Raw genomic sequence first — 19,159 nt, forward strand, 5'->3', positions numbered from 1 at the left:
TTGTTCCAGACCTCAACTGCTTTTTACATTGATATATATATGCAAAGGAAGCTCCTATCAACACCAAGGAGGCTTTGCAGACACTGACTGTATTGACGTAGACCTGAATGAAACACGTCAATGAAATTCTTTACTGGGACATTCAATACATGACTGTCAGGTCCTAAATCTACATTAACAACATCTTACCTTCCTGGACTATCAGGGACAGAGAGGCTTTGAAACTGCCACCCACACAACACGAGTAATACCCAGAATCCTCCTCCTGCAGGTTCCTCATCATCACATGAAATACACTTTGGTCACGGTCATCAGTAATTGACACTTTCCCTCCACTCTGTTCCCGGTTAGACTGTGCTAATATGGAGCTGCATTCATCTCCTCTACTCCAGGATTTCACTGCAGAATTATAATATTTATTATAGTAACATGGGATGGTGACAGATCCTCCTCTCTCTGCGGAGACCCAGCTCACAGTCCTCACAGTCGTAACATCTATGGGGACAAAATATGAATGGGGGAGGGTTAGGGACACATATTAATAGAGTCTGAGCAGTTACATGTGGGTATAATAGCACTGATTATGAAGTCAGACAGGTACAATCAGTCTGGGGTGCAGGAACTGTGCCTGTGCCTCCTCTGTCCATCCACCCAGCCCTCACTTCACCCGAACTGGCCTGCCAGTGTGTGGCACAGTGCCTCCTCTGTCCATCCACCCAGCCCTCACTTCACCCGAACTGGCCTGCCAGTGTGTGGCACAGTGCCTCCTCTGTCCATCCACTCAGCGTACTCTCTGCCCTGTTGGCTGTGCAAACCAGCAGGACCCAAACCACTGCATCCATGTCTGTGTCACAGCTTGTTTCAATTAATTTGGAATATGTGTCCTGCAGTGCAGTAAGGAACACTAAAGAAAGTTGTAATAGATGTTGTAAAACAACTTAATCCCAGTTTCATAAGTGCTTTGGAACCACTCATCATGAAACATGTGTGAAATGACAGAGATATAAACACAGAGAAAAGGTTAAATGAGCTTACCGGCACGGACTGTAAAGGTCAGTCTACCAGAGGAATCCTCAGGTCTCCCCTGACCACCACCCACAGCACACCAGTAATACCCAGAATCTGACTGCTGCAGGTTCCTCATGGTCACAATGAAGACTAAGTTCTGGTGATCATCAGTGATGGACACCCTGTTCATGGCCGGTGGGGAGTCACTGCGGGTCTCTGGGCTGCAGGATCTCACACTGTCCCCTTTACACCAGGATTTCACTGCGTTTCTATGCTCCTGACCATAGAAACACGGGATGGTGATGGATCCTCCTATTTCTCCTGTTAACTTCTTGAATGTCACCACTTTAGACTTTCTTGTAGCGACATTAGCTGGAATAAAATCAATTATTTAGTCATAAAGTCGTCTGTTTCACTGGAAATGCATTCAGTCCCCTTCCAGCTGCATATCTTGGTCACAGTGCACAGCAGGTACACATATACACAGCACACAAGGAGGTCGCAATCAGCACTCACAGCCTGCATGGAGGGTATATACTGCTGAATACAACCAACTCTGTATTAATTAATTAACACATGACATTTTTCTTATGAATATAATTTGAGAAAAATGAACATTTACCTTCTTGTACCATCAGGGGCAGAAATGCTTTTTCATATGTCTCACCAATCTTCACCTCACACCAATAATTCCCAGAATCCCCCTCCTGCAGGTCTCTCATGGTCACATAAAACACCCTTTGGTCACGCTTTTCAGAGACTGACACTTTCCCTCCATCCTGTGTCCTGTCTGATTGTGCTGTTCTGGAGCAGGAATCCCATCCATCTCCTTTACACCAGGATTTCACTCCAGATTCATAAGCTTCATTATAGTAACATGGGATGGTGACAGATCCTCCTCTCTCTGCAGACACCCAGCTCACGGTCCTCACACTCTGAACTTCTATGGGGACAATTCATGCAAAATGAAGCATTAACAATGTAAAATAACAGAGCCGGGCAGGTCACATATGGGGATTATGGCAGCAGCAGGGAGTGAGCGAATGAATGGAAGGAAGGACACATGTTCACACAGACATATACAGGCATCGAAGAGCCCAGCCTGACAGGGCAGGGACAGCAAAGTCCTGATGCATTATTAAACTGCACATAAATTACCATTTTCATTCCAAGGTACAATGGGCCGTCAGAGCTTATTTTAACAGGAAATGGGTGTTAAGAGATATTTACACTATTTATGACCAGTTTCATTCCACACAACAAATTAATGTCAATTTAAGCAGTTAGGACGCAGAGGGAAAATGGCTCTTTCATAAACCTTTGGACAGGCCTGCTTTCAGTAAAACTGAATATAGAGGATCAATTACAGTACAGACAAAAGAAGATGATTTCAGACCTGGGTGTTTAATGGACAATGATCAGATCTGATTTTGAGAATCAGTATTTGAACATCCATCCATCCATCCACCCATTTTCCAAACCGCTTATCCTACTGGGTCGCGGGAGGTCCGGAGCCTATCCCGGAAGCAATGGGCACGAGGCTGGCAACAACCCAGGATGGGGGGCCAGCCCATCGCAGGGCACACTCACACACCATGCACTCTCACATGCATTCCTACGGGCAATTTAGCAAGTCCAATTAGCCTCAGCATGTTTGTAGACTGTGGGGGGAAACCGGAGTACCCGGAGGAAACCCCACGACGACATGGGGAGAACATGCAAACTCCACACACATGTGACCCAGGCGGAGATTCGAACCCGGGTCCTAGAGGTGTGAGGCAACAGTGCTAACCACTGCACCACCATGCCGCCCCAGTATTTGAACATTCCTGGTTATATGTAAAGCAGAGATGCTGGGACAGAGTGAAAGACAAACATAGGAAATAATGAACCACCTCTCACATCACATCACATTATCATTAATGTGCTACCAATGAGTGAGCTATTAATAAGAAAAAGATCAAACAGCTTACCAGTAGAAACCACCAGCTCCAGTTTCCCAGAGGAATCCTCAGATCTTCTGCATCCATCATCCACACAACACCAATAAGAGCCATAATCCGTGTGCTGCAGGTTCCTCATGGTCACAATGAAGACTAAGTTCTGGGGATCATCAGCGATGGACACCCTGTCACTGCGTGTCTCTGTGCTGCAGGATGACGCGTCTTTCCCTTTACACCAGGATTTCACACCTGCCTTATGCTCCTGACCATAGAAACACGGGATGCTGATGGATCCTCCCACTAGTGCTGTTAATTTTTCAAATGTTTTCACTTTGGAACTTCCTACAAGGTTGATAACTAGAAGAAATCAGAGATAGTCACTCATAAAATGTAATTTAATTTGGTCCCAAAGCCACACCACTTCCCAGCCTACTTCTTTCCAGAATTAGGATCCTGGAGAATAGAATGGAGGAGATCTGACTCCCTACACAGTGAAAGGCTGTACGCTGGTCTGCACCAAGTCCGGATCCACCAGATAATTGCGGATATCACCACAGAGCGAGACAGCTGCAGTGGTCCACAGCAGCATGCTGACAGCTACTGCCCCACTGCATTGTGGGCTGTCTGGGATGACCAAAGGCTAAGGGGAAAACTCTGAGAGAAATAGGGTGGGGGCAGCCCATGCAGGCGGAACTCGACAGACCGAGGAACCGGCAGCTGTCTGCAGCTGGGCAGGGCTACCAGTCGTCTTGGGCCAACCTCTTGCCACTGGAAATGGGCCCCTCTCAGCCAACAGGTGCTACTGGGAAACACACACCCCCTGTGGCACTCTAAGGCATCTCACTGTGCAGATCACCACTATTTACCCTGGTGATAAACATCTGGAGCCATCCTCAGGTAGTCCGGCTGTGATGGGGTGTCTGGTGGTGGGGGCCGGTTTGAATGAACCACCAAATGAATGAAGCATACAGTGGCAAACTGGAATGTGCAAAGCCTGATGGACTCCTTATGGACCGCTGCTTAGTGTGTTTACGTACAGTCATGGAAATCGATGCTACAAGATTTACTAGACATCAGTTTCCAGCTAACACCTTCCATTACAGACGACTTTCATCGCACCCACAATGTTCCCGTTGACCTAACAAGACCACCAGAATCTCCGTGGATTGTTGTCGGGTCTGGCAGACATTGCAGTTGTCGGAGGGAGAGGAAGCAGAATTGGGGATGCCAGTTCAACCTACTAGCGAGACCCAGGAAATAACCACACAAGCCACCTCTACTGAGTATGTTTCTCACCAATGCAAGATCCATGGACAGAAAATGGACAGAAACTGGATCTATTAAATGCTGGAAATCACTATGTTCACGACTGCTGTGTAATGATAATAACTATAATCTGGCTTCACCCGCTGATACCAGACGCAGCAGTGCAGCTGGGGGGCAGCACGATCCATGGGGATAGAAACAAAAACTGTGGTGAGATCTGAGGAGGGGGGTCTTGTCATCTATGTGCACAGTGACTGGTCAAAAAACAGTGTGGGGATCTCAAAGGGCTGGCGGGGGTAGTTGCATGACCCTGGTAATTATACCATACTTGCAACCACACGAGCCAGGTCACATGACCCACCAGGAAGTTATAAAAGGCTGCCAGGATGGAATCTCGTTCTCTTACTGCTGTTTTAAGACTGGACATGGGGTGAGTTTGTCTTTCCTGTGGGTAACGGAAGGAGGAGGAGGGTTGTTTGTTTGAGGAAACTTTTATAAAATGTTTATGTTTGATTTTAATTTTACCAGGGTGATTGCTAGCAGCGTGTAACTCTTCATGGAGGACGCGGAGGTGACTGTTTGCAATTTTATCATTTGACGTGATTCCCTACGAGCTGCTGGGCTACAGACACTGAGGCTCTGGTAACTTGGGTTATACTGTGAGATTTAAAAGGGTCTATGTTTGTTTCTTTGATCTTGATTATGTTTCTTGTACCTGTAGCATTGGAACGCTTCCTCTTGGTGTTACTGTGCTGCAGGGGCATTAAGCATTCCTGCAGTGGACTAGATCAGCCACTGTCTTATGGTTATTTGATAGGGTTTTTGTTTTGTTTTTCTTTTATTAGTTGCCCTGGTTGCTGCTATGGGCCAAGTTGTATAATAATAATTTAGCATTATACTTTTGGTGGTGAATACTGGTTGCTCCCCTCCCCTTATGTTTGTACATGGGATTTTTCTGTATAAGGCAGTCGATCATGTTTACTCTAATATTAAACACGCATATAGGGTCATACCCCTCCCCCACTTAGGCCAGTCAGACCGCCTCTCTCTGCTCCTCATTCCCACGTACACCCCTCCCAGGAGGAAAAGAAAACCACACACAAAGACTGTTAAGATCTGGACTGAGGATGCACTCCCTCAGCTACAGTACTGTTTTGCACACCCTGCTTGAGACGTATTTGAACAACAGAACCTGGCTGAATACATGGAGTCGGTTTTGTCCTATATCATGTACATGTAGAAAAGCTGGATGACCAGCAAGGTAAGGATCCTCCTCGAAGACGGCGACTCTGCCTTCAGGTCAGCTGACAGAGTTCTGTATAGTGCTGCTAGAGCCGAGCTGAGGAGCGGAAAAAGAGAAGCTAATGTGGTCTATAAGAGGAGGATAGAAGACCACCTCTTTGGAAAAGACCCTCGGAGAGTGTAGCAGAACATTACCAACCACTGTCAACATCCATGGACTGGGGGGGGCTCGGTGGCAGAGATGCTGAACTGCTTCTTTGCACGTTGTGAGACGTCAGAACAACACCCAGTCTCACCCTCCCAGCCCCCTCCAGACTCTGGGGAGCCCCATCCAGATACGCACTTTACAGGTCAGTGAACCAGAGGAAGGCTGCTGATCCCGACAGGATACCTGTGAAGGTGCTAAAACGTGTGCTGAACAGCTCTCACACGTCTTAACCAGCATCTTCCATCGCTCCGTGCGATGAGCCTACCCTAACCCTAACCCTAACCCCATCTGAAGTCAGCCAGAATCATTACTGTACTCAGAAAGATCTGCCACTGACAGCCTCAGCGACTTCTGCCCAAGAGCATTTACTTCTCTTGTCATGAAGTGCTTTGAGAGGCTGGTTCTACACCATATCAAAGCCGATCTCCTTCCCACCTTCGACACACCAGTTTGCTTACAGAGCAAACCAGTCCACTGATCATCCCAGACATACTAGTCAGTAACCTGTCTAACCTGGGGCTCCCCCAACTCACCTGCACCTCGACAAATGACTTTCTCACCAACCGCCGTCAGACAGTGAAACTCCCCCCCCCCCCCAATCATCTTCGACTTCAGGTAGAACAGCGCAGACCTGGCCACGCTCTACATCAGTGGTGACTGTGTGGTGAGGGTCTCAGCCTTCAAAGTCCTGGGTACCTTCATCTCTATTTCTATACTTTTATTAACAAATTATAAAGGACCGTGTGGATTGGGTTGCCTGATTGGATGGCTTTGCTTTTTCAAAATCTTTCTTGGTAGCTTAATGTCTGACAGCTTGGCATAAAATTCTGTGTTACACTTCAGACTGTAAGCCCTGATGTTGCTACAGCCATCCATTGAATTCCAGTAGTAACTCCCACCCCTTTGGGTATTTTTGGTTGTAGGTTTTAGGTTGTCATCGTTTTAATGTATTTATATTACAAATGTATGTTTTAGTTGTTTATGTCTGTATGTAAGACCAAATAAAGTTTGATTTGAATGTGTGTGCAGTGTTACTATGATAAAGGTGGCGTTAGCACTTAGAGAGAGAATGAGAGACAATGAGAGACAGACAAAACCTAACCTTTAATAAAACAGTCATTAGAAAGAGGAAGGAGGAATAAGTATCAAAAGGATGAAAAACAAAAGACTAAAAAGAAATAAAAAAAATACACAAACCATTAAAACTAGACAAGAAATGGTAGAAGTGGAATTTTTGAAAGAAACAAAACCAATCTGCAAATGTTGAAATAGTGTATATTTCAACATGTAGCCTTTAGCCTTTCATCACAGTAGAAACATGTTCTCTGGAGTAACAAATGACACTTCCCTGTCTGGAAATCCGATGGACGAGTCTGGGTTCTTGCCTGACTGCATTGTGCCAAGTGTAAAGTTTGGTGTGGGGGGGGGGATTATGGTGTGGGGTTGTTTTTCAGGGGTTGGGCTTGGACCCTTAGTTCCAGTGAAAGAAACTCTTAATGCTGCAACATTGGAATCCATTTTGGACAATTTCATGCTCCCAACTTTGTGGGAACAGTTTGGGGATGGTCCCTTCCTGTTCCAACATGACTGTGTACCAGTGCACAAAGCAAGGTCCATAAGGACATGGATGAGTGAGTCTGATGTGGAGGAACTTGACTGGCCTGCACAGAGCCCTGACCTCAACTTGACAGAACACCTTTGGGATGAATTAGGGTGGAGACTGTGAGTCAGGCCTTCCCGTCCAACATCAGTGCCTGACCTCACAAATGCTCTCCTGGAAGAACTGAAGCTGTTGATAGCTGCAAAGGGTAAGCTAAGCCCATATTAAAGCCTATGTATTAAGAATGAGATGTAATTAAAGTTCATGTGTGTGTAAAGGCAGGTGTGCCAATATTTTTGCCAATATAGTGTATGTCTTTCACAGAGGAACCTCTGTGTGCACAGTGACTGGTCAAAAAACAGTGTGGGGATCTCAAAGGGCCGGCGTTGCATGACGCGGGGCCAGGCGTAGCAGCAGGGAGCTCAGCTCACTTCCATAGTGACGACAACGTTGTACAGAGAGTAGCTAAGGTTTGTCAAAAATGTTGCTAGAATTGTTGTTAGGTGCTAAAGGGGTCTAAAAAGTCGCTATATCAAAACTTGGCAGCACTACATGCACTAAATTAAAACAACCACTAGAAACAGATCAGACTCTAATTGGATAGAAAGTACTCAATACGATGAAGTTTCAACACGACAACAGTACAGTGACCAATCATTAGCACATGGCATTCGCAGCGTCCTCTGCAGAGGTTTGCAGGTGTTCAGACAGATTCACCACACCTCGTATGCCATATTACAAATTAGGCTTTTCACCACAACCATGACTGTGACCCATAGCTTGGGAACCCCTGGTCTATAGAATGCTGCTGCTGACTGTAAAACCTGGTGGCAGCTCAGTGTGGATGGAATAAACATGCTAGAGGAGAACAGGACAGCTAGTTCACAACAAAAGCGAGGCAGGAGGAACACAGCCAGGAATCCCACCACCACTGATGCCACCTATACATGCTCCACATGTCATTAAATCTGTGGTTAAAGAATCTGACTCTTTAGACACCAGAGAACCCTCTATTGGGAGAAATGTGGATGTCGTCATTGCAATATGATGACAACAAACAACGTGCGCAAATATCCCGACCAGTCAGAGGTATCCAAAGTAAATAATTTGGGCAAAATAATCTGAAAGGAGAATGTCCGCACTGGCAAACATGACCCAATGGAGTCAGACTGCAGTCAGTAATCATAATGTAGTTCTTTATTCAAGCACTAAATTTGGGGGTTAAACCGGAATGTCAGTTACCAAATATAGTAGTTTCATATTCTGAGTTATGATCAATAGCAGTTATATATAGAATTATATCTAAGATTATTGTGCTAATATCCAAGTAGCAGGTATAATGTAACACAATAACACACCAAAACTACTAATTAACTATTGTATGGAAATATTGGGAAAATAATCAAAACATCAGAATACTTTTATGTCAGTCAAACAAAGTGAACATAATGCCAAGCTTTACCTGGTAATGGTATAAAAACGATGAAGAGGAGGAAGAGGAGAGGAGCCATGTCTGGGTGTCGATTGTGGCCTTTAGCTGTATCTGTTTCTATCCATCTGTAATACACTGACTGTCTGTCCACATTCTGAAACTGTCAGTGCATTAAAGAGGGGGCCTGGTAGGTAGGGAGGGAAGGAAGGAAATCACACACACACTGACACACACACACACAGAGCATCAACCACAAACAGCCCAAAGCAGCTGCCAGTATTTCCAATTTCTTAACAGTCTCTGCATCTTTCATATGAGTCGTCAACAAGGGTCTGTAGAGAAGTGGCAGACATGTTTGCTGTTATCTCTGCTGCTGTATATAAGACACTATTTTTAGATGGTAGTTCCTAACCTTTATGTAAGACTGAAAGACTCTATATGTCACCCCTGATTATTTTAACAATCCTCTGGCGTCAGGGCACCTCCAGGAGATAATGGACAGCATGTAAATCAAACCTATGACCTCAGAAAACAAGCTGAAGTGAGCTTTGTCCCAGCAGGGGGTTGTATGTGATGTGCTTCATGATGATTAGACTTTTTAGTATGACTGGATGTCCAAAGGGTTTGAGATGTTTACCTTTGAGTGTGGAGTCACATGACTGTAGCAGAGAGGTTACAGTGACACGCACACACAGCTGAGAAATAGCTTTTTATTAATAATAATAGTTTTATTACCACAAAACAATTTTAAGCTGCATTGCTTTTAGCAAAGTCTACATACACGGCTGTTCAATTCAGTTCAAATTCTTTTTCCATCATGCATTTTACAAAATTCCTTTGTCCTTGCGAAAAACCCCCAGTGATACCACAGCTTAGAGACTCGTCCTCATTGCGTTTATTATATAAATGGATGCTACGGCAGAGATGCTGAACGACTTTGGAAGAAGTGGGTTGTATTGAGGACGGATTGTTGGTAGTCCTTACCTCCGTTGTAGCGTCCTGGTTGTTATGGAGGCAGGCCCCTGTTCCTGGATGGCTGCAGGGAGGTGGGGGTGTACACAAGGGTGGAAGTTGCATCCTTGTGGAATTAATGAGAGTAAACTGTTGCCAATGGTAAATGTGACTGGCAGGTGTTTACTTTGAATGTTTGATACATGCAAAAGGCCAGGTATTATTTAATTCCTTAGTCCCATCTTCCTTTTGCCCATTTTGGGGGATATTACCCCTGTGTAGTATTTGGGAATGGTAGTTTCCAATTAAATGGGTGGGGACAACGGGTTATATAAAGAGGTAGTAGGCTTGAAAGAGGTCCTTTTCTTTTGTCAGTCTGCCTGTGTAATCTATTGGGTTATAGGTCCTCACATGTGTGAGGGCTAGTGGCCACAGTTTGTTAATGTGATGGTCGGGTATGCTTCCATTTGTTTGTTGATATTTATTTATATTAGAAGAGTTTTCCCTTTATTCTCTCCTTCTTTGTTACGCATTTTACCAGAAGCACCAAAACCCAAGATGGTGTGTGAAGAAATGCCCCAACCACTGAATTTTTGCCATCTCCTGCGGTTTTTCTGCCCGACCCTGAGTCTCCTTGACGCTTTTACCCCTTTAACGCCTCAGAGAGCAGCCAGAGGTGACAGAGGCAAGGAAGAAACCTTGGGAGGAACCAGGGAGCCCAAAATAACGAAAGACCCCAAAATAACGAAAGAAGTCTAAAATTTACGAAGTCCTGATTTATAAAGCAGAATTGTGAAGAACACTGGTAATAAATGCGGAAGGCCTAGTGTTGGGCTGTGCGACCTCCTGTCTGCAATTTACTTCTGCTAAACTGCACAGAGAGCAGTATCTGTAAGTGCAGGTGACCAGACCACATGCACTCAGTTCCTTTTTACCCAGCCTGTGAGACAGGCCGACTGTTAATCTGCAGGTGAATGACATTAACAACAGCAGAGTTAGTTAAGTGTTGTTTGTAGAGAAGGGCAGAATAATCCCAGACACACCTAACGTGATGGGGTAACCTGCCCCCAGCCTCCGGTTAGTTCATTTTTGCTAGTCTTTATAAAAGAAAGAGAAGAGACATTTTTATGCCAAAATTATGACTTGTGCAACTGTTTGCTATTGATCATTGAAGAGATTGAAGCTTTTTTTTAGGGGGCAGTGAGTGGCTCAGTGGGCTAAGCCTGTGTGCCTGTAATCAGAAGGTCGCAGGTTCGAACCCAGCCTCAGACTGCGGGTCCTTGAGCAAGGCCCTTAATCCCCAGCTCCCTGGGCGCTGCTACGGGTGGCAGCCCTTCACAAACAACTTACTCTATGAAAAAAGAGCAAGTTGTGGGAGACAATTTCCCTACAGGGATCAATAAAGTATCAACTACTATTATGTGTTACGTCCTGATTACAATATTCAAAAAGACAGGGGACTGAATCAGGAGGGCGAGTAGTTACGATGTACTGCACCTGTAGAGGGTGATGTTTTTATTTACAGTAGCAGTAAATACAGGGTCTTCCACAAAATCCATCCATCCATCCATTTTCTGAAACCGCTGAATACCAAATGGGGTTGCGGGGGTTGCGGGGGGGGGGGGGGGGGGGGACCGGATCCTATCCTGGGAACAATGGGAACAGGCGGGAACCAACCCTGGGCAGTCGGCAACACACCGAAGGGCGCACACACTCACACAGTCAAACACACACACACACACAACTACAAGACCAATTTAGAACCACGAATCAACCTATCCTACATGCTCTTGGACCGTGGGAAGAAACCAGAATACCCGGCGAATACCCACGCAAACATGGGCAGAGCGTGCGAAGAGAACATGAAACTACCCCCCACTAAATACCTGGGACTCCCCATCAGAGTTTTAGAGCTGAAGAAGCCTTTTGGAAGAGAGGTGAAATGTTTTCAAGAAAATGAAAAAAAAAAAAAAAGTCCGGTTGCCATCATTTCAAGCCCGTAAGAATATTATGCTCTGGACGACCTGCACAGGCATACATATGCTCTGCTTGTGTTTTGAGCGACTGTGATGTCATTAGTAGAGACTATGACCATATAGTTTTACTCAGACTGTGTGTCACTTCAGAGTTTATACATAAAACAAAGCGATAAACAAACCCAATCTGTACCAGAAAATAAATATTAAAAATATCAATGTTAGTAGGATAAAACAAACAAATTAAAGGATAATAAAAAAAACTGCAAAATAATGTACCACTATGGTAAATACAATGCAAAATGGAATATCTACGTTCAAAGTCTGTTCAGAAGGCAGGTGTCTGTATAAGAGACAGCAGCGTACAGTCGTTGGCCGTGAGTGAGAAAGAGCATCAGTAGAGCTCAATTTTGCAACACCTATAAGCTTCCTTAATACTGGCATACAAAAGGTCCTGTGCTCATTAGTCTTTCACTTGAGAAAATGAGTTAAGTTATTGAAGATGTTGCAGAAGATAGCATGACTAACATACCGAGATAATAGATATGCCAGAGATGGAAATCAGGGCGCTGGGTTGTTGCGTTAAATTAGCGCAACAGTCACATGCATGATGTCGCACGCCGACAATGGGATGTAAACAGTAATACCGGCTCCCTGACAGAACTCATGTGACACGTAGGAAGGCAACCCATTCACGGTGAGAAGCTCAGTCTCCGGGATGCAGATTCATTGGCTGCGTTCGACTTGAACGAGATCTTCCGGTGGCTGCAGGCGTGGAGTATAAACACACTGCAGCCAAGTCGGACAACTTCTACTCCTCGTAGTGTGCAAGATCTGACTGCAATGGCCGATCTTGCGGGGTTAGCATTTTTCGGAGAAGGGTTTGGATGCAGGAGGGACCTGAGAGCATGTGCCCTCTGTCCAAGAGGGTCTAGCTGCAGACGCTTGTGTAGTGGAGCTCCACCGGACATACGTCACCTCCCCAGGAAACGCGTGATCTTTAAGTATGTAAAGCGGAGCTCCGGTTAGGGTTAGGGTTATGACATTTATCCACCTCAGCCTCTAAATGAACAGGCAGTTTATTACAGAGACACAATATGCAATAGTTTATAAAGACCAAACCACAGCCAAACACACACCTCAGCCTCTTACATGTGCAAGCAGCTGTTCATAGATATTAACTCCGCCTTCAACACATTCATCCCTCGAAAGCTGATTGTGAAGCTGAGTGGGTTAGACCTGAACACCACTCTCTGCAAGTGGATTTTGGATTTCCTGACAGAGAGGTACCAGTTTGTACATTTAGGTTACAACACCTCCAACACCATCACAGTACAGGAGTATAGGAGCTCTGCAGGGCTGCGTTCTTAGTCCTCTGCTCTTCACCCCGCTGACTTATGACTGCATACAGTAGCAGCACACAACACCAACCACACCATCAAGTTTGCAGATGATACAACTGTGCTGGGACTGATAAACAGGGACTGCATTCAGAGAGGAGGTGGAATGGCTATCCGCATGGTGCAAAGACAACAACATATCTCTCAGCGTTGAAAAGACAAAAGAATTAATCATGGATTTTAGAAAGATTTATCCTGTCCATACTCCACTCAGCATGAAGGGGTCAGCTGTGGAGATCGTAAGGAGTACCATGGTGTGCACATAACTGAGGAACTTACATGGACAGGCACCCCCTCCTCCCGAATGAAGAAAGCCCAGCAGAGATTACACGTCCTGCGGCGGCTGAAATGGGTCGAGGCTCCTCCCTTCCATCCTCACCACGTTCCACAGAGGCACCGTCGACGTTATTCTGACCATTCTGCATCAATACCTGGTGCGTCAACTGCAACACGTTCGATCACAAGCGCTTGCAGAGGATAGTGAAAAGAACAGAGAACACTATCAGGTTGCCTCTTCCGTCACTACAGCACAGCGTTCAGAAGGCCTGCAGCATTGTGCAGGGCTCCTCACATGGACTTTTCACTCTACAGCTTCAGAGCCAGGTCTGCCTGGTTGGAGGACAGTTTTTATCTCCAGGCTGTCAGGCTCTTCATCACCGTCTTCCACACTGCCTCATTCACCTCTTAAACTGCTATGCAGAACTTAAATACATACACTGCCGCTACTGTAGTGTCCAGTTTGCATATAGACCAAAAGTACTGGAAATCACACACCACCTTTAAATATCTCTTGCACATTGCATTTGTCGCTTTGTCATGTCTGCGATATGAAGAATCATCATTGTTCTGTGCTGTTTCTATTGTTATTCTTTAGCTGTGAAACATTCTGACCTGTCTGCTGTTTACACGTCACACATATATTATCACAGTACTGTAATCACACACTGCCTTCAGTACTGTAAGTCATGCTGCTATTCTGATAAACGTGATGTACTAGGACCATCCATTTTCCAAACCGCTTATCCTACTGGGTCGTGGGGGGTCCGGAGCCTATCCCGGAAGCAATGGGCACGAGGCAGGGAACAACCCAGGATGGGGGGCCAGCCCATCGCCGGGCATCTCGATTAAACCATTATTATTAAAATTTAAATATTACAATTATAAATGCAAGTAATACATGCAACTAAGGCATAAAAAGAAAATGACTTGGAAGGTACTGGACAGGCTGCCACCAGTAAATATGTTATTATTTACCATTACGATGCTCACGCTGCCCAATTTCACTATAGTAATGTTTCATACAGACACTCTGTAGTAACTGGCCATGGTTTGGGTCACATTACGCACTGTCTGTTCCCCATTAGCAGTTATCCAGTGTGGGGTCAGGAGGAACCTGGAGCAGAGGGCAGGGGATGGACAGGGACCCAGAGACACACACAGACACAGCAGGGAACGTGGAGAGAGCAGACAGCTAAGCTGCAGGTCCTTGGGGGAGGCAGAGAGAGAGAAAATACAAATGATACACAGGCAGACAGCAAGTGAGGTAGCATGGTGCTCACTGTGTCACAGCGCCCCCTGCTGCTCAGCCAGATAAATGTGTCTTTTTCAGGGAGAAAAGGACAGCAGGGCCAGAAGATGTAATTAGGCCAAGTTTGCAATGGTGAGAAGGAGGAAGTGACTCGAGCAAAAACTCTTCCATGCATTCTGTTGCCCTGCTGTTTCCATTTTTTTGTCTTTCTGTTTAAAATGTTTTTGTCTGTGTTGGAGTTTTTCACTGAAGAAATTTCAAAACAAAAGCTAAAGATTTGAACTAAGCATGTGATGGAAAATTTACAGTATGTTTTACTTGAAAATACATGTGCCGATGGACGTGTCACTCAAGGCCGGATGTGAAGAAGTATTTTTTTAAGGTTAGGGTTAGGAAAAAGACAGCAAAGTTTGCATCAGTGAGTAGGAGGAAGTGACACGAACAAACACTTCCTCTTTTACGCATTCTGTGGTCCTGCTGTTTACAATTTCTTTCTTTTATCTATTTAAGATGCTCTTGTCACTGCTGGATGATGAAAATTTGTACCATAATATTTTTTTTCAAAATATTCTGTAAAGACACTGTATTAGAATGAATTCACGGACGATTACGTCACCCACATATATGGAATTAATCCTTTTACTGTAATATTCTGGGAGATCGTAACTGTGGATTAATTCTGATCGTGTGGAGACTGATCGTCCTGAAGATCAATCGTCCAAGATTCACCCGGAATGTCATTGAACATGTTATTCTTTGCCGATCCCCCGTAAACCCTGTCCTGCCATAAAGAACTTGGGCTCATAAAAGAAGCCAGGATGTTTATCTTGGTTTCATGAGACAGGGGGGGGTCGTTATCTAGCACCCTATGTTGTCTGTAGGGGGGACAGGGAGGCGTTGCGCAGACACCCGGCGCCAGGACGCCTATTGTGTTTTATTATCTCAAGCAGCATCACTCGGACAAAAGGGGGAATTGGATAACACCTTGCCCTGGGGGGGAAGGGGTGAGCCTGACCAGCTCGTCCCCTGCCCACAGGCAGCACCCAATTTAGTATAAAGGACGGGGAAAACTCAGTACTGACCGGAGCTTAGCCACGGGATAGAGCGCGCATCGCCCGGCATTTCTCGGGACTCACGTGTTGGTCTCCTGCCAGGACTGAAATGGGCTCCCCAGTCCGTGTGTGAAGGTGGGTGATGAGGGCACGCCCGAGTGTAAATAGTTTAGCAGCTGCTTTTGCGTTCGATTGATTAAGGGGATTAATTATCACCACTTGTGATAATAGTTCGCCTTACCTATATTTTTATTGTTGCTTCCTATATATATATTCGTATAATTTATACTATTCTATATCTCTGGTGGTATAAGGTTGTCTTGCATTGTTTTTAATTGATATTGATTTTAATGCGAGGTTATCTTGTATCACTTGTATTAAAGTGTTTTTGAGTGAACCTAAGCGTGCCTGTTTGTTCCTTTGAGAGCCCTCTATCCCTCTCTCATCCATTTTAAGACAAGACACACGTGAAGAAAATGTAAATAATGTTTTACTTAAAGACACATGTATTGATGTACGTGTCACTTGAGGTCGGATGTGAAGATTGACACTTTATCACTGCTGGCTTTGGCAGTTTATTCCCCCTTTGAAGCTGGTGACCCACACTTACCAACACGTCTCTCTGTACAGTTTAGCAGAAGTGAAATGCAGGCAGGTGGCCGACAGCCGACCAGAGGGGCGTATGCAGGCTTTGCTGAAGGCGATGCAGCTTAAGATGGTTTTGTGGTAATAAAACAGGCTATTTTTAAGCCGTGTGTCTGCGTCATTTTGTCACCTCTCTGCCACAGTCATGTGACTCCACACTCAAAGATAAACATCTCAAACTCTTTGGACATCTGGTCGTATTAATAAGACTAATCCTGTATTTCATGACAATGAAGATGAATCTTATCGTTTACAACCCCATGTTGGGTCAAAGCTCACCTCAGCTTGTATTCATCAGGGGAGCCATTTAAACATTTTCAGGAGCATTTTTATAGTGACACCCCAATAACCTAATGTAAACTGCACTGTTGACAGTAATTAGCTGAACTAAGGGTGATTATGAAATTCTTCCATCTGAATTTGCAGCCTCATCAGAACCAGCTAATTAGTTGCAGTGAATTAAATCAGGATGATTTGGGATTCTGCAGGAATGTGGTTTCTAGTAGCAATATCATTTTTAAAGTAATATTTGCAATCTTTTATAAAAGTTATAAATTACCATTTAAGAATAGTGTCTTCTATACTGAAGCAGAGATAACAGCAAACATGTCTGCCACTTCTCTACAGAGGTGTTGACGACTCATATGAAAGATGCAGAAACTGTTGAGAAAACAGCAGCAGCTCATTCAGGGTGTTTGTGGTTGCCGCTCTGTGTGTGTGTGTGTGTGTGTGTGTGTGTGTGTGTGTGTGTGTGTGTGTGTGTGTGTGTGTGTGTGTGTGTTTGTGTGTGATCTCCTTCCTTCCCTCTCTGCCAGGTCCCTCTTTAATGCACTGACACATTCAGAATGAGGACAGACAGTCAGTTTATTACAGATGGATAGAGACAGATACAGCTAAAGGCCACAATCGACACCCCAGACATGGCTCCCCTCCTCTTCCTCCTCTTCATCACTTTTAAAGTGTTATCAGGTAAAGTTTGTCATTTTGTTCACTTTATGTTTAACTGATCATACAAGAAGGAAAAGAAATGCTTTTTTTAGTCTAGTACTTTCTTTTGATTTGAAAATTAGCTGATGTTATATTATTTTCCCCTATTGAAGCTTTTTCTCAGAAAGGAAACATAACAAAAGTTTATTGTGAGCAAGTGAAGCGCTCAGACACTGAGCAGAACTGAGTAAATTACTGACAAAGCTGATATCAGAGTGTAAATGTACCATATTGTGCCAGTGAGGTTCTGGTCTAAAAATATAAATCCCTTATGAAAATCACTTGTTTGGGATCCCTATGGCTAGTATGGATATTTTCACACAATATTCATATGAAATACTCTCCTTCATTGTCTTCTGGCATTCAGAACATATCAGTGGGTATTATTTATCTCATATGGGGATGTCAGTTCTAAAGAATTCAAAATGAAACACTTCCTTATTCTCACAGACAAGATAACATGCTAATGAAATTGACATGGTCTTGTAATGAAAGTGGTCTGAGATCCCAGTGCAGATTCAGAGAGTTTAATAGATTGTAATCTGACTTAGAAGGCAAAATACAGACAGGGTCCAGAGTCGTAGGTTAACATACTGGCAAAGGTCAGGAACAATGTAGGAAACAACATTTACCAAATACAGACCAAAACCCATAAGCAGGGTGAGAAGACAGGCTTGGTTCTAGAAACCAGCAGTAGCCACACGGTATCTGTCTGTCTAACACTATTATTTTTCTTCCAAAGACCGTAGCACATTACTGACAGGTTATTTGTTTTTCTTGTAGTCGTCATCCCTGTAAGAAGCTCCAAACAGACATTAACAGGATCAGCAGGAGGATCCATCAGCATCCCGTGTTTCTATGGTCAGCAGTATAAAAATAGTGTGAAATTCTGGTGCAAAGGGAAAGACAAGTCATCCTGCAGCAGTGTGACACGCAGTGACAGGGTGACCATCACTGATGATCCCCATAACTTAGTCTTCATTGTGACCATGAGGAACCTGCAAAGGTCGGATAAAGGCAATTACTGGTGTGCTGTGTTTGAGGGCAGGATGCGTAAGATTATCTCTGACAAACTATACATTCCAAGTTCTACAGGTATCTTTAATCTTTTTCCTCCTAAAAACACCTTCATTTGTAATACATTTTAAAGGAATAATTGTTTTATGAGTAACATAGCAGTAGAAAGCAGTAATTATATACATATTATGGCTGGGAATCAATTTTAAAAATACATTAATTAAACACACAGCTTTCTATGATTGACATCTAATATTAAAACTTATATTCATCAATATTTTAATGTGAAATGCCACTAATTAAAGTGGAATTAACACAAATGTGAGTACATGGGTCATTATCACAAACCCATTTTGGTAACATGTAAAATTTCTCAAATTTTTTAAATTAGTTTGCAGACAGACTCAAATTGTCTAAATTATTAATTTTGCCTCTGGGTAATTAATCAGTTTCGTTATCTTACCATTTATTTCTGTAATAAACTAAAGTATTTCAACAAATCCAGGGCAATAAATACTGATATGAGGAAAAAATATATAAAACTAACAAATCTGAGTAAAAATACACATCTTGTCATACAAATTGATTACTTATTGTGGGTTGCAAAGCTGAAAGATTTAAGAACAGTTTATGTATTTTTGCATTTCTGATTTTTGGGGAAATTGGATCAGAGCAATAAATTGCATAATTTTAATGTACCGGAAAAGTTAAGGTAATGTAAATTGCTCAACACAACACCAGCTCTATGGTTCTGTGCCCTAACGATCCCGACCGCGTGATTGATCTAAAATCTTGAATTTTTTAAATGGATACACAAAGTGAAATTTGACACCCACTAAAGTTCACTTTATGGCATAAAAGGTATAAGATTTTAAAGTACAGTATAAGCCTTGATTACAATAAA

General features: G+C 43.9%; 2 protein-coding genes across 8 annotated transcripts in view; one reads left to right on the forward strand and one right to left on the reverse strand.

Moving 5' to 3' along the window:
- LOC125739891 (polymeric immunoglobulin receptor-like) overlaps positions 1 to 8,842 on the reverse strand; it is a 37,197-nt gene extending 28,355 nt beyond the window's left edge. For all 4 annotated transcript variants that reach the window (XR_007397363.1, XM_049010439.1, XM_049010438.1 and 1 more), the window contains exons 1-5: positions 8,730 to 8,842; positions 2,982 to 3,308; positions 1,631 to 1,951; positions 1,036 to 1,380; positions 190 to 495 (exon numbers count right to left, since the gene is read on the reverse strand). Coding sequence is in view for 3 of the 4 variants with exons in the window: in XM_049010439.1 (XP_048866396.1) it covers positions 190 to 495; positions 1,036 to 1,380; positions 1,631 to 1,951; positions 2,982 to 3,308; positions 8,730 to 8,778 (1,348 nt within the window). In the remaining variant the exon portion in view is untranslated. The remainder of the gene's footprint in view (positions 1 to 189; positions 496 to 1,035; positions 1,381 to 1,630; positions 1,952 to 2,981; positions 3,309 to 8,729) is intronic.
- Positions 1 to 19,159, forward strand: part of LOC125739888 (polymeric immunoglobulin receptor-like) — a 117,971-nt gene that overhangs the window by 91,889 nt on the left and 6,923 nt on the right. The window contains exons 1-2 of one of the 4 annotated variants that reach the window (XM_049010430.1): positions 17,083 to 17,220; positions 18,022 to 18,333. The exons of 2 other annotated variants lie outside the window; for them this stretch is intronic. In XM_049010430.1, the coding sequence (XP_048866387.1) occupies positions 17,172 to 17,220; positions 18,022 to 18,333 (361 nt within the window). In that variant the 5' untranslated portion in view covers positions 17,083 to 17,171. Of the gene's footprint in view, positions 1 to 17,082; positions 17,221 to 18,021; positions 18,334 to 19,159 lie in introns of those variants that run through there. One more of the 4 variants, XM_049010429.1, reaches the window with a different exon arrangement.

This window comes from Brienomyrus brachyistius, chromosome 4 (genome assembly GCF_023856365.1).
Source record: "Brienomyrus brachyistius isolate T26 chromosome 4, BBRACH_0.4, whole genome shotgun sequence".
Lineage (NCBI taxonomy): Eukaryota > Metazoa > Chordata > Actinopteri > Osteoglossiformes > Mormyridae > Brienomyrus > Brienomyrus brachyistius.